General features: G+C 44.8%; 1 protein-coding gene across 2 annotated transcripts in view; it reads left to right on the forward strand.

Annotated features, from left to right (window-relative positions):
- The first annotated feature begins 699 nt into the window (after nt 1-699).
- Nucleotides 700-13,668, forward strand: part of ldlrap1 (low density lipoprotein receptor adaptor protein 1) — a 38,384-nt gene continuing 25,415 nt past the window's right edge. For both annotated transcript variants that reach the window (XM_022750571.1, XM_022750569.1), the window contains exon 1: nt 700-939. In XM_022750571.1, coding sequence (XP_022606292.1) covers nt 855-939 — 85 coding nt within the window. In that variant the 5' untranslated portion in view covers nt 700-854. The remainder of the gene's footprint in view (nt 940-13,668) is intronic.

A 13,668-nucleotide genomic window follows, 5' to 3' on the forward strand; every position in this document is an offset into this window, starting at 1 on the left:
CAGACACACACACACACACACACACAGAGCTGTTCACTTGAATGATGCTGGCCATCAGAATATGGTGGCTTGGGTTTCATACAGCACAGGATGCACTTGTTCAGAAAATAATAGTATTATATTCAGTGTATGTAGTGTATCAGCGAGATCATTCAATTTGAACAAGGCATTTAATGGACATTATTGAGGCACTAAATATATGAGTAAAGTAGGACTTTCAACCTGTTACCATGAGGAAAATGTTCACATTTATAAACAAAAAACATTTATTTCTAAGAATTTCTTACCTCTTACAATGATGCATAATGTAAATCTAGCTGCTTTATATTGCTTTGTATCAGGCTGGAAAGGTGAGAGAACTGAATTAAAGTAGTTCCGCCCTCCAACCTATTTGGACATGATATTACTGACATTTCCGCTGAAATGCAGCTCAGAAAAGAAGACGCCTGGTGGCTAAATTAATCATGTAAGGTCTGACCACTGCCCGTGAAATGACTACCAAATTATGTGTCACAAAAGACACTGGGTGTGAGTGAAACTGTGCCTTGTGGTAACAGGAACAACGTTACAGCACCGCCCGCCCGGGATGTGAGCGCTGCTGCTGCAACAACCTCACTCGCGTGATTCCACAAACGGGCGTCACGCGCGTTATCCGGTTAATTTACATACATGACACCGCCCAGGGGGACGAACATGATAATCTACCATCGCCTGAAAGCTAACCTTACGCAGGGGAGGAAAAAAACGCTGAAACAAAGTTTGGACGGGAGAGGGCTGTTTTAAACCATCCGAAGTGTTTCGACAGAGACGAACAGGCGCTCGTCGGGCTCTTTGCCCCACTTTTGGATTACGATATGGACGCTTTGAAATCCGCTGGAAGGGCAATTATACGGAGCCCCAGCATCGCAAAACAGTCTTGGGGTGCGGGCAGACATAAAAGTAAGTATTCAGTTATTCAGTACATCACGCGAAGGCGTTAGCTGTTGCTAATTTGGGCTAAATCAAGCTAGCCTCGACAAGTAGCTAACATTACAACCGGCGTTTACTTAGCGTCACTTTACAACTCGTCTGTGGACGCCAGCTACAGCTGCTGTGGACAAAACAGCTGTCAGAGGGAAGGATGTTTGATAGACCCAGAAACTCGAAAAACAATAAGCTTGGCATGAAGCTGAGGATACGAGCGGGTATTTAAAGTCGGAAATGTATTGTTTTGCAATCGAACTTGACGCTCAAACTGACAGCAGCGCCCGCAGCTCGTAAACTGACTCCTGTTGAGGCATTTGCCCATAGAACTGTGAGTTCAGCTCCCGTAGTGATTCTCCACATATCCAACAAGTCGAATGAGTCCTTCGTATTTGCTACCTGAGGCCAAAAGTGGACGCATGTCACGACAAAAGTTTGAGAGTCCCGTGAAATCCTGTTATTGTCTGCCACGTCACTCAGCCGACTGACGGACACGGCTTTGAAATGTACAACAGAGGGGCTCAGCGGGCAGCTGAAATACTGCGATCTGGACCTGGGAGCGCCTGTAGACAGAAATTAGGGGAGATACAGACGTGAAAAGGCATGAAGAGATGAGTGGTCGTCTTCCTGGCAAGGCTGTACAATCCTAGCAACGCACTGTTGCTAGGCGATACACTATGTGAAACAAAAATGAGAGGCTGTGCAAGGAGTGGTTGCGGAGTCTTTAAACCTTTTTATAGAGGTCTCCAGTTCAGCCTGGTGCCTAGCGCAAATCAAGGGTTTAATTATCACTAGCTCGGGTTTTACTTGGGATTTCCACATGATGCTCGACTTCGTCTCTCCAGTGTGTACAACCATCACCCAGGCGGCTGAGTACGATCACACTGACTATGCTAGCGAGGCTTTCACATCAAGCTGAGCTGCATAGACCCTTTTATGTTTCCTTACACAAAGGGGGAATGTCCCCTGCTCCCATGCCTCTCCCCGTTTTTTATTGCATAGACAATGGAGCAGTTGGCAGCAAGATGTCACACGTGCCAGATAGTGCAAACGATGCTTTGTTTCGGTCCACTGCTCTCTGGGGGAGAGTGATGCACAATAAGCATGGTCCCTCCGCATCTGACCAGGCAGTGGCCACAGAGGACTAAAGAGCAATCAATCACTGATGTTGAACTTTGCTATAACTCCACATTCAGTCTGTGGCAAAAGTGACATCCTCTCTTCTCCTACCACAGCTAGCAGAGGCATGCTGATCTTGTCAGTTATTTTATCTGTCATATCATTTCTTCACCTACATTATTTTGTCATTTGGAGGTTACTATGATTAAGTAAACATTTGTCTTTCTCTCATTGTCAATTGGTTGATATAATTATGATGCAATCACTGTGGGGCACCAGTGAACTGCTGTGTCAAGAATAAACAGCAACTTGTCTCATCTTGTTGTGTCAGTATGATTCTGCTCCAAGGTGGACTCAGTTTTTTTCCATTTGATGCATGCAGATATTGTAATTTAGACCACATAATGAAAATTGTTTGTGCTCTTTTGATAGTATGTCCTCCAACATGGGTTGTTATTTATAAGAATGTAGATGGTCCATAATTTGAGGCAAAGTTGTCTACAGTAAGATTTTGTGTTGGGCTTGGTTTGTCAAAGCAGCTTATTCACTTCTTTGGCATCTATCAACACTGCATTCCTTTTCTCCCACTGTCACTGATGTATTGTAACAGGTTCCAGTATTGTTTTCATAAAACTGCCCGTATCTCTGTAATGATCACTGCACATCAACATTTAAAAAGCAGCTGACATTAGCGCCTGCTTTGCGCTGTTTGCCCTGCTTTTGCAGTCTTGTTCCTCTGCACGGGCAAGAATGTGTCAGCTCTGTCATTTCCTGCATGGTTTTGAACAGCTCAGTTGCTTTTTGGCAGTGTGCTGAGCTGACATAGTGTTTCTCTGCCCTCTCATTACATCCAAATAGTTGCCATTTTGCAGAGGGGGAAAATGGTATGTAACATTAACCATCTTTTTAGGTCATGAAAGCCCAGTTTTTTTTCTTTGCCAATCTGGAAAGTGTGGGTGGTAGAAAATCCCTGTCTGCACTGAAGAGAGACGTTCCCACCCACATTCCTGGTCAAGGAGCTGTCTTCTGTGGGCTTGTCAATATTGAAACAGCTACATATCAGGATGTCAGTTGACCCATACAGATGGCTAATGGGCGGTGCGTATGATCTCAAACCACTTGGACTGCATCATATTTGACACTGTCGATGTGTGAACCAATGTTGTGGTTGCAGCCACTGGAGATGGTAGTTAATGTAACTGTTGACTAATTTGGATTTTGTACATTATTCAGATATCATCACTGCAGTGACAGAAGTTTACACCTGTGGCGTTAATTTACATGTCATAATGCTACAAGACCTACATAATGGGTCTTAATGTTACGAGTACCTTTCATTTCTACAACATGCACTGTGTGGTATGCAGTGGCCAGTCCCACTTGAACTTCTGGCCCTCCTTTGGCCAGTCAGTGTTTAGCCCCCTGCACAAAGTCATCCAAAGGAGGTTACCATGCTGTAATGGAGATTGCTTTCTGCAGGATTCCTTTATGGAGTTGTAAAGTCCTCACTGATTTACAGTCCTATTAGATCTTCTGTATCTGTAAGCTGCTTCTCAGTGTATGGAGTCACGTGTGAGTGTGTGTGGATAGGGCTGCACAATCATGCTTTGTCACCGTTTCTCCATGAGCACAATTTTTAATCCTGAGGCAAAATAGATGTTTGACTTTCTCTTGTTTCAGCTGACACAGCAGGAAAAATATGACACTTAAAACATCATAATTGTTGTTTTTAAACCAGTAACTGGCACAGGCTAAATTGAGCGCTGAATTGCAGTTTGATAAATTTTTGAAGCAAGAGCAGATGTATTTGCATCTGTTATTCATTCTACTTTGGTCTATTTGGTTATCTGTGATTAGAAAATGTACATCTATTCCCATGTGTTGTTATCTCTGGGTGAACACTGTTTTCCTTTCTGTGTAAACTGCATAAGATTCCTTTGTTTCATTCCTTATTCAACGAAATAGAGTATTTTTTAATTTGCCCCACTTTTTTTCATGGTAGAAACTCATTTGAAAGACTATGCCATACTGTGAAACCAGTAAAGAAGTGTGAACATGAAGCACAGTAGTTAACCAGTTCACCTTCCTTCCTGGTAAGAAATAATTGATGTAATCCCCTTGAGCCATATGTCTAGACATATGGTCAGTGTGGTAGTTCACAGTTCTTTAGCTTCATTGTCAGTAGGAGATCCTGGTGACTAAATATATGCTATTTGAGACTTGAATAGCAAAACTAAAGCCTACAAATCCCAATTAAGTATATTTAGACAGCTATCTCAGCCTGGAAGCAGTTACGTTGTTGCTTATTCTGTGTTCCCATCAGTTATAACTCCTTCCCTTTTTAATCTGCTCTGAGCAAGTGAGTCAGTGTTACTAAATGTTAGTACAGGCTTGATGAGAGCATTGGTCTACAGCTCCTAAAGCCTGAGTAAGATATTATTGGGCACCTACAATAGGAATAGCCCCATTTTCTCTGACTTGTCAGTCAAGCTTTGAGGGTTGTAGGTCTGATGTCTTTTGGGTATTTGACCAGTAGCCTGGAATGAAACTCCTTTCCCTCCCCTCATTCTGCTGAGAATGTAATTCAGGTAAGACTTGCTAGTTTTAAAGACCTGCTCTAAAACAAATGCTTGTTCCAAAACTTGTGTCTTTTTATTTTAAGTTCCCAATATACCCAGAGCTACAGCTTGGAGAAAATCCCCGTTGTCTCCTGCCAATATTAATAAAATCTTATGAAACCTCACATGGCACACCCTTTCCCATAAACTCATCTTTTCTATGAAGTCCCCTGGAATGCAAGGGGGATTATTTTCATTAATGGAAGATTCCTTCACCTCTCACTCTCTTTTTCTCAACTACCTGTGTGTCTGCAATGATTGCCAAGAGTACAACCTGAAACATGTCTCTGAGGATAAAAACAAAAGCGTATTGGAGTAAGGATGCAGAGAAGAGACTTGCAGCTGAGGTACACCTCCAAAATTAGAGGGACACATTGCGCAAATCTGTGGTCTTGTGTGTCAAACAGTGACTGGTTGTACAAGAGAAACCCTGGGGCAATATGTGACTAAAGCAAAGATTCAGATAGTCTAAGCAAACAAAGGGTTTATTCTTCATTTTATGCTGTTTTTGCTGTATGCTGTTTTTGTTCCAAGTAACTGAGACCTGGCAAGGGCCTGAGTTGGGCTTGGTCCAAAGTATATTCAGTTTAACAAGGTCCAGGTAGGGTCCAGTTCTATTGCTGCAGGTCTTGGTCTTGGGTCTGTGTGTCAGAATGTCTATTACCCGACTAGATTCAAATGGACTCACTATCAGGTCGTGTGTCATAATTATCACAGTTGACCGACCAACAGTGTAAACCCCCCCAAAATATTCAGTTTACTTACAAACTTGACAAAGAAAAACAGCAAATTCTTAACATTTTAGAAGCTGGAGTCAGATGATGTTTGGCATTTCTGCTCAAAAAATTACTGAAATTATTAATCGACTATCAAAACAGTTGAAGATTATTTTCAACTCATTCAACCAATCATTTTAGCTCTATATTTTTCCATCACAGCTGCTCATAAATTAGTGGCACATAATGCTGGTGGCATCGTTGTGTCGCTAAGTTTTAACTTAGATTTTTCACAAGTCTGTGCACGAGGTGTATGTACATTAATTGATTATCAGAATTTTTTTTGGCGATTATTTTTCTGACAATCAACTGAAGGATTAATCACCTAATCATTGCTGCTCTATTATACATCTCATAACGTAAGTATGCTTATGCTCATCAACTTGAAGATATGGCATCCTTATTTGTCAGTATTATTTGAGTTGCAATAGAATCCAGCTCCTGCTCAGTGTTGCTGTGCACAGGGTGCTTTAGGGATCAGTTTCATAACCCTGATTCTTGTTGAGAGTACATTCTGGCCTCAGCTGGTCATCAGCTGTAATCCCTGACTGGCATGACCACTCATTCCAACTCTCTCTCTCCCTCTCCTCACTTTCTGTCTTTGAGTGGATTTAGCCAATACTGAAAGACACGTGTCACAATGTTAGGACTTTAACCATGACTATAAGACTCTTATCCTCTGCAAATCCTTTTCCTTCACCCGACTGGAATTGTTTTGAATGGTCATCAAATTAAATACTGATAGCTGTGCACTCATTGCTTCCTCTGTATCTCTGAAAATGCTCCAACACAGATATTTAAGAATATCATAAACCTTTTGTAGAAGACGAAACTAGAGAAGCATCCTGGTGCCCAAGGACAAAGACAAAAGGGGTCACAGACTGCTGGGCATAAAGGATCCTCACTGACTGTTCATCTTACTTACTTTGTATCGATTACTCCTTTAGTGAACTGGCCTGTAGTTTATGTCTCTGGTCATTTTTGACTAATGGTGTTATTTGTGTATGTCACACAGAGACTTTGACCTGGGTTACAGATAATATGTAAAACATTTCCTGTGTCCTTTCCGCAGAAGCTGAAGTTAAGAGGGGGAACAATAGCCCTGGATCAGTCTGCACCAGGCAGGGACAGACAGTGACAATCACCCCATGTGTACTAACACACTTTTTCCCTTTGACTAACACTCAGTCTTTCTCTTCTTAACAATTCTCTATCTCACCCTTTTTCCCCATAATGCCTGTGTGTGTTGTTAGGAATTAGTGATGATGGTGCTCGTCTCTGTCCTGCCCTGCACAGCCTGAACAGAGCATACAAGCTTACAGTCACAGAGCATACAGTACAGAACATGGTTACATGAGACCACAGTCAATAGTCTGCAATAGAAATGTAGGGCTTAACTTTTTTTGTGGCATAGTTACAGGTTGTCCAGGGCTCTCTCTTAAAAAGCCTAGTGCAGTGTGTCTGTGTGCCCCTCCAGGCATCTTCTCTCTTCTGAGTCAGCCGTTTCTAAATTAGCCCAAAGTGTCCTGATTGGAATCTAATAATGCTGGAATAGGTTGTTTTTTTGGTTTTTTTTGCACATGTCTTGTCATTGTGAGATAAGAAGAGGTCATCTCACCACAGGCGCAGGTCACCTGAGGTCTTAAATAGCTGAAGATACACAAGCAAATTTTGCTTTGCTTATTGGTTGCAGCTGGCCTATATCATAGAAACAGGAAACTATTGATCTTTCAGAAACTCACCTTGTCCTCAAAGGTTGTTTGTGATTTGTCTTGGTGTTGCTCTATATTCTCTCACTGTCAGCAAATTTCCTGAAAAGACAAAACCCAATAACGAATTGATACTACCCCTACTACTGCATCCACTGTTCAATAGATCTCCACTGCTGCACAAAAGCTATTAAAAGCACATCAGTCAGACACATCTTTGCACTGGATGACATGTTCCTTCATTATGATGAACATGGACAATGTAGTTTATTTTGAGTAGATTCCAGATGCACCATCCTGCTGTTGTAAATACTCACCAGTGCACCAAATGTGTATCAATCCAGCAAATACACTGTTTGCAAAATGAAATGTTTGATGAAAATGGAGTGCCATAGAGGAGAGAAAAGAGATAATATTGAAAGACAGAATAGCACATTGTTGGTTTTGGTCTTTTTATTGAATTTGTTAACAATAAGAAACAAATAATTAGGCAACGTATTCCCTCCTATAGTAATTTGTTTAGATTGAGAACTGACTATGACCTGCAGATGGTCACACAGAGTGTCTCTGGCTGTAGAGCAGATAGTGTAACCTCTGTCCATAGTTAAACACTGATCCTCTGAGAGCACCACGTGACAGGCAGCCACACAACACAGCTTTTCCCAATATCCCAAGGTGACGCACTTCTCCAACCAAAGCAAGAAGTGAGACCCTGTTATTTCCCAGGCATCAGCGCTTGTTTCACTGCGAGGTCACAAATGTGTTTTAGAACAGCAGAAGGCCCAGTGGAGATTATATTCATTTCCCATTTTTTTTCAGTAGATGGTATGCAGGTGGGCAGGTCTGTGTCTAGCCAGACCAAAAAACAATGAGTCATTCACAGTTAGAGATCCACAGGGCTTAGATGAATGCACCGGGACTCCCTCCTTTCGCTCATTCACTGAAGCCGATGCGACACCACGCGGAGAGCTCTCAGTGCTCAGAAGCTCCTTTCAATCAAAACAAAGGGGAAACTGTTGATGCAGCAGGCTCGACTCGTGGAGCCTGCTGGAGCTGTGGAGTGGCGGCGGGGCTTTGACTGTTGACCTGAAAGTCTTTATTTGTGTTTGTATGTTAAACCAAGCTGGGCCACTTTGCTGCTAGACCCCCTCCCCTTCCAGAGAATCCCCAAAATAATCATTCGTGACAGTTTCTGTGGAATATCTAACTGCAGTGGCTCACTCATGTACTTGGCTTGACTGAAATAATCCGGTATCACTTGTAGACTGATGTCAACAACAAGGATGTAAAAAGATTTTCCCAGAGAGTGCTAGAACATTAACTTCCACAATTTCATGTGATAGTTAATCATGGTGTAAAGTACAGCTGACTGACTCAGTCACACCAATGTTAGGTCACACACTCAAGTCACCTTTTCAACTTGTTTTCGGTTGAGAAATGTGTCACTGACTGTGAGGAGGAGTGGGCATTTTCATCTTTTATTCATCTCTGTCTGTCCTAAACCATTGGACAGTCATATCTTGTATTTAGAGATGCATTTTCATCCATTTTCAAGCAGAGAAACACTAATAATGTTGGCTGGAAGCAAGCTCTAGATCACAGTAATAAAGAAACTAAGTTGTCAGGATGGCACTGTGGTGATTTGCGTTTTTATCCCTGTATCACTGCATGCATATCACCCCCTCTGCCAGCCCCAGAGTACTAACTACATTATTTAGCCTGCACTCACAGCATAGCAGAGTGCTCCTCCTGTTTCCACGGTGATTAAACTGTTGCATTTCTGTAATTGTCCATTACATTTGTTGTGCGAAGGGTTTATGTGTGTGAATTTATGGTGAGAATTTTGACTCACTGCCATCATTTGCATATTTTTCTTGATATTCGACTCTATTTCATGATTACCTCACTTCCCTTTTCTCTTTTATCAGCTTGTACTTCATTTATGAATTTCTGGCTGCCTCTCTGTCTCTCTCTTCTCCCTGTCTCTACCCCTCTGTCTGTCTGTCGTCTGTCATCATTCCCCCTCTTAAGACAGAAACAAGGCCAGGAAGAGCAGATCCTCATTACTATCACTGTCGCTGGCTGTTGACAAGAATAGCGATAGTGATCCTCTCTGACCCTCCCATGTCCAAACTCCCTGCCTCATTTCTTCATTTCATGGCTTTGACCAAACACCCACCACATCCACCACCTTTGTAATGCTCTCCTGCTGCACAGGCTCAGCCCTCAAATCCCTTTGATTATAATTCCCTTAGACCCCTGTGCTGTCTTGCCTCTCTAGATCTCTTGTTGCATCAAAAGGGTCTAACTGCCTCTGTAGTAGCTTCATTAAAACTCCATGTAAAGACCCAGCTTATGCATAGGCTCAAACGATTGGATCTTAAACTAGGGGTTAAGACCTCTTCAGTACTCTTTCCTCTACAACAGCCATGTAACCACCAGAGTGGTCAGATGACTGCAGCTTGGCCTGACACTCAGAGCTCTCTGACAACAGAAAGACTGCTGTAACCCTAACCCTTCACTGAACCTCACAGCTCCAATAACTTGCTTGAATTCTGCAAATACTGGATACTGTTGGTAGAACACAGTATAGCCTGCAATAACTGTTAATACTGCTATCCCTCTCCATATCAGAGAAAAGTCAGGCAAAGTAGAGGTGATGGAAAAGATGGTATGATGACACCAGTCTTAATTTCTTTTTCTTTTAATTGACGTGTAGACTCCTCTCCTGGAAATAATCATAAATTTAAAATACAGTGAAATACCACAGATTTTAGGAAATTGAAATGTGTCTTAAACACATTATGACAATCTCACGCTGTGCACAATGCCATCAGACAGATTCTTTGTGCAGAAAGCTTATTGCTTTAATGACCTGTTATCACATCCACTTACAGGAACATTTGAGAAGTCTGATGTTACTGTACAATAAGACCCATGTTTGTTGCTCACAGTCTGCTCTGTTGACAGTGTGATGTAGAGCTTTTGAATGTTCATAGGCTTACACTGCTTGGCAGACGAGGTGAACTGTAGGGTGAGGAAGTAACTGCATGTATGTTCTTTGTTCTTCTGCCTCTTCTCCTGGCTGAGTCTTACCAGTGTGGTGTTGAGACTTGTATGAAGCAGGAGAAGACGGCGCGGATGGGAGAAACTCTCCATCTGACTGGCAGAGTAGACTTTATGCTGACACACACTGTGATTTCAGGCTGATTACGCTTCAGTGAGTGGGCTGGCAAGGTTTTTTTTTTTTTTTTTTCAAGGTTATGAGTATGGCCTACTGCTACTTGTACTGTTATCACATCACAAACTACACATGAAATGTATTATCATTTACAGTTAAAACTAATTAGTCAAAAGTTACCAGATGTAATAATAAGTAATAATAATAAAAAAAAAAAACCCAACAACTTTTGGACACTTCCTAACAGTTTCAGGCTTCTCTTTCTGTACAGTGAGATCAGTTCTAGATTTTGACACTTTTTAAAAAAATTTTTTTTACAGTTACTGTGAGAAGTAAATTCTTATTTCTCAATCCCTCCATCATTTGCTGGTAGTCCAGTAGATATTTGTTTTGTTTCTATTCACAGACCCTTCTTCCATAATACATATTTCCGTCATCTGGCATGAGCATCTCTGTTGAAGTGTGGTTAATATTTATGTAATTGTGTGCGTGCGTGCGTGCGTGCGTGCGTGCGTGCATGCGTTAAGCTGTTTTCCAGAGGTTCAGGGTGCAGGCTCCTGGCCCTGTAAAGACTTGCAGAGCAGGAGCCAGAACAAGACTGAATGAACCACACTGATTTATTATCCACACCATTCTTTGAAGATGATTGGCTAATCAAACCCTCACACTTCCCATGCTCGCTGATGTTGGCAGCAGCTGTAGCCCTCTACCTGTCCCTGCAAATCCTATCCCCTTCCACTCAGCAAACATCAGTGCTCAGTCGCCTGGTCTCTCTGGCCTATTTACAGGCGGTGTCACCCAGGCGAGCAGCACTCGCTGACCAGCCAGAGCTCCAGCGTAGCCAAGAAGCCTTTGAAGTTTGCTCTAATCAGCACGGCAGCTGCAGAGAGCTGCTGTGGAGGGGGCTGGGGCTGGTGCTGGTGGTGGGTGGGGGGTTGGTTGTGTGAATGCAAATGTAACCAATATGAAAATGGATTATTATTCCATACAAAGCAGCATTCTGGGTATATGCACCAGTCTAAAAATAGCTGTGGTTCATGAGTTGCTCATTTGAACTGCCATTGTGTCAGTTTTTAAAGAAAGCTGTTGTTTCATTGCTCACTAAAGCTGCTACAGTGAGGTTGCAGAGGTTTCATCTGTTTTTTGTTTTTTTTGCTGAATATTTTTGGCAGGCCAGACTAAAGACATCCCATCATCTGTGTAGTCTAATCTTACAGTAGCCTCCTCTCTGTCTCTTGGGATGGGGTATTCCTAAGACTCTGCGGTCAGGCTGAACAGGCTGGTAATCCCTGGAGACCTGCCTTCTACAAGCATTAGTATGGGCAGTTGAAGTAGAGAGGCTTGTGTCTGATATCGCTGCTGGACCAGCACAAGCCTGCTACTGCACTTGTGTGTATTATGTGAATGACATCTCTCCTAAGCCTTGAATAAGTCAGAGCATTTTCAAAGCACGTCTGACAGATTGTTGCAATTCAGCATGGCAGATCAGTCAGCAACGTTTCCTTTTGTACACACAGGAAGTCTCTGGACCGAAGGTTCATGGCTGCTTTTACAAACACGAGCAAGCACCAAAGGTTAGAAATGTCATGGCAGCTGAGGTTAAGCTTGCATTATCCTCATCATATTTGTGTAACTTTGCAAATGCCTTAAGTGGCTACACCCCGTAATGGACATTTATAGTCCACTTGGACCACTCAGTAACTTGATTTAGGTCATGTGTAACTGCTAGTGATTCCTTGCCACTGATTATATTACAGTAAGGGTGCTACTTACCCAGACACTAATGTAATAGCAGAGGGAGACCGCCTGATCTGTTCACCACACTTAAGAGCGCAGAGACCTTGACCTTAGAGTGGGTGTTCACTGTTAAGACTCACCCATTAAGTATGGGTTTGGTTAGAGCTGCATTTAGACCATTAAAAACCATTCTCCATAACCATTCACAGTTGGTCTGGTTTGGCTGCAGAGGAGAGGAATGTTATAGTTTAACCCAGCGGTCCCCAAACTTTTTTCAGTGGGGGCCACATCAACTTTCCTTTCTGAGATGGGGGGCCGAGGTTAGTCTATAACAGGAAATGATATGGGCCAGGGTGACAACCAGTATTATTGTGGAGATTACAATGATAATTTGTTGTAGCTGCCCTTCGTGTGGCTTTGGCACCACCTGTTGATTTGCAAAAAAAAGTAATAAAAAGTCTTCACATGTGTATATTTGAAGTACCACAGATACTCCATTTATTTTATAGGAAATAACAGCACAAACTGAGGGTAATGCTGGGGGGGGGGGCGCGCTGGCGGGCCGCCGGGCAGCTAGCTCTGCTTGCTGGGCGCAATGCTTGTGCCGGGGGGGGGCGCTGCCAGGCGGCTAGCTCATCTGGCTGGCCCCAATGCTTGTCCCGGGGGGGGGGGCGCTGCCAGGCGGCTAGCTCATCTGGCTGGCCCCAATGCTTGTCCCGGGGGGGGGGGCGCTGCCAGGCGGCTAGCTCATCTGGCTGGCCCCAATGCTTGTCCCGGGGGGGGGGGCGCTGCCAGGCGGCTAGCTCATCTGGCTGGCCCCAATGCTTGTCCCGGGGGGGGGGGCGCTGCCAGGCGGCTAGCTCATCTGGCTGGCCCCAATGCTTGTCCCGGGGGGGGGGGCGCTGCCAGGCGGCTAGCTCATCTGGCTGGCCCCAATGCTTGTCCCGGGGGGGGGGGCGCTGCCAGGCGGCTAGCTCATCTGGCTGGCCCCAATGCTTGTCCCGGGGGGGGGGGCGCTGCCAGGCGGCTAGCTCATCTGGCTGGCCCCAATGCTTGTCCCGGGGGGGGGGGCGCTGCCAGGCGGCTAGCTCATCTGGCTGGCCCCAATGCTTGTCCCGGGGGGGGGGGCGCTGCCAGGCGGCTAGCTCATCTGGCTGGCCCCAATGCTTGTCCCGGGGGGGGGGGCGCTGCCAGGCGGCTAGCTCATCTGGCTGGCCCCAATGCTTGTCCCGGGGGGGGGGGCGCTGCCAGGCGGCTAGCTCATCTGGCTGGCCCCAATGCTTGTCCCGGGGGGGGGGGCGCTGCCAGGCGGCTAGCTCATCTGGCTGGCCCCAATGCTTGTCCCGGGGGGGGGGGCGCTGCCAGGCGGCTAGCTCATCTGGCTGGCCCCAATGCTTGTCCCGGGGGGGGGGGCGCTGCCAGGCGGCTAGCTCATCTGGCTGGCCCCAATGCTTGTCCCGGGGGGGGGGGCGCTGCCAGGCGGCTAGCTCATCTGGCTGGCCCCAATGCTTGTCCCGGGGGGGGGGGCGCTGCCAGGCGGCTAGCTCATCTGGCTGGCCCCAATG

Source organism: Seriola dumerili, unplaced genomic scaffold (genome assembly GCF_002260705.1).
Source record: "Seriola dumerili isolate Sdu_G_001 unplaced genomic scaffold, Sdu_1.0 BDQW01000149.1, whole genome shotgun sequence".
Taxonomy (NCBI): Eukaryota; Metazoa; Chordata; class Actinopteri; order Carangiformes; family Carangidae; genus Seriola; species Seriola dumerili.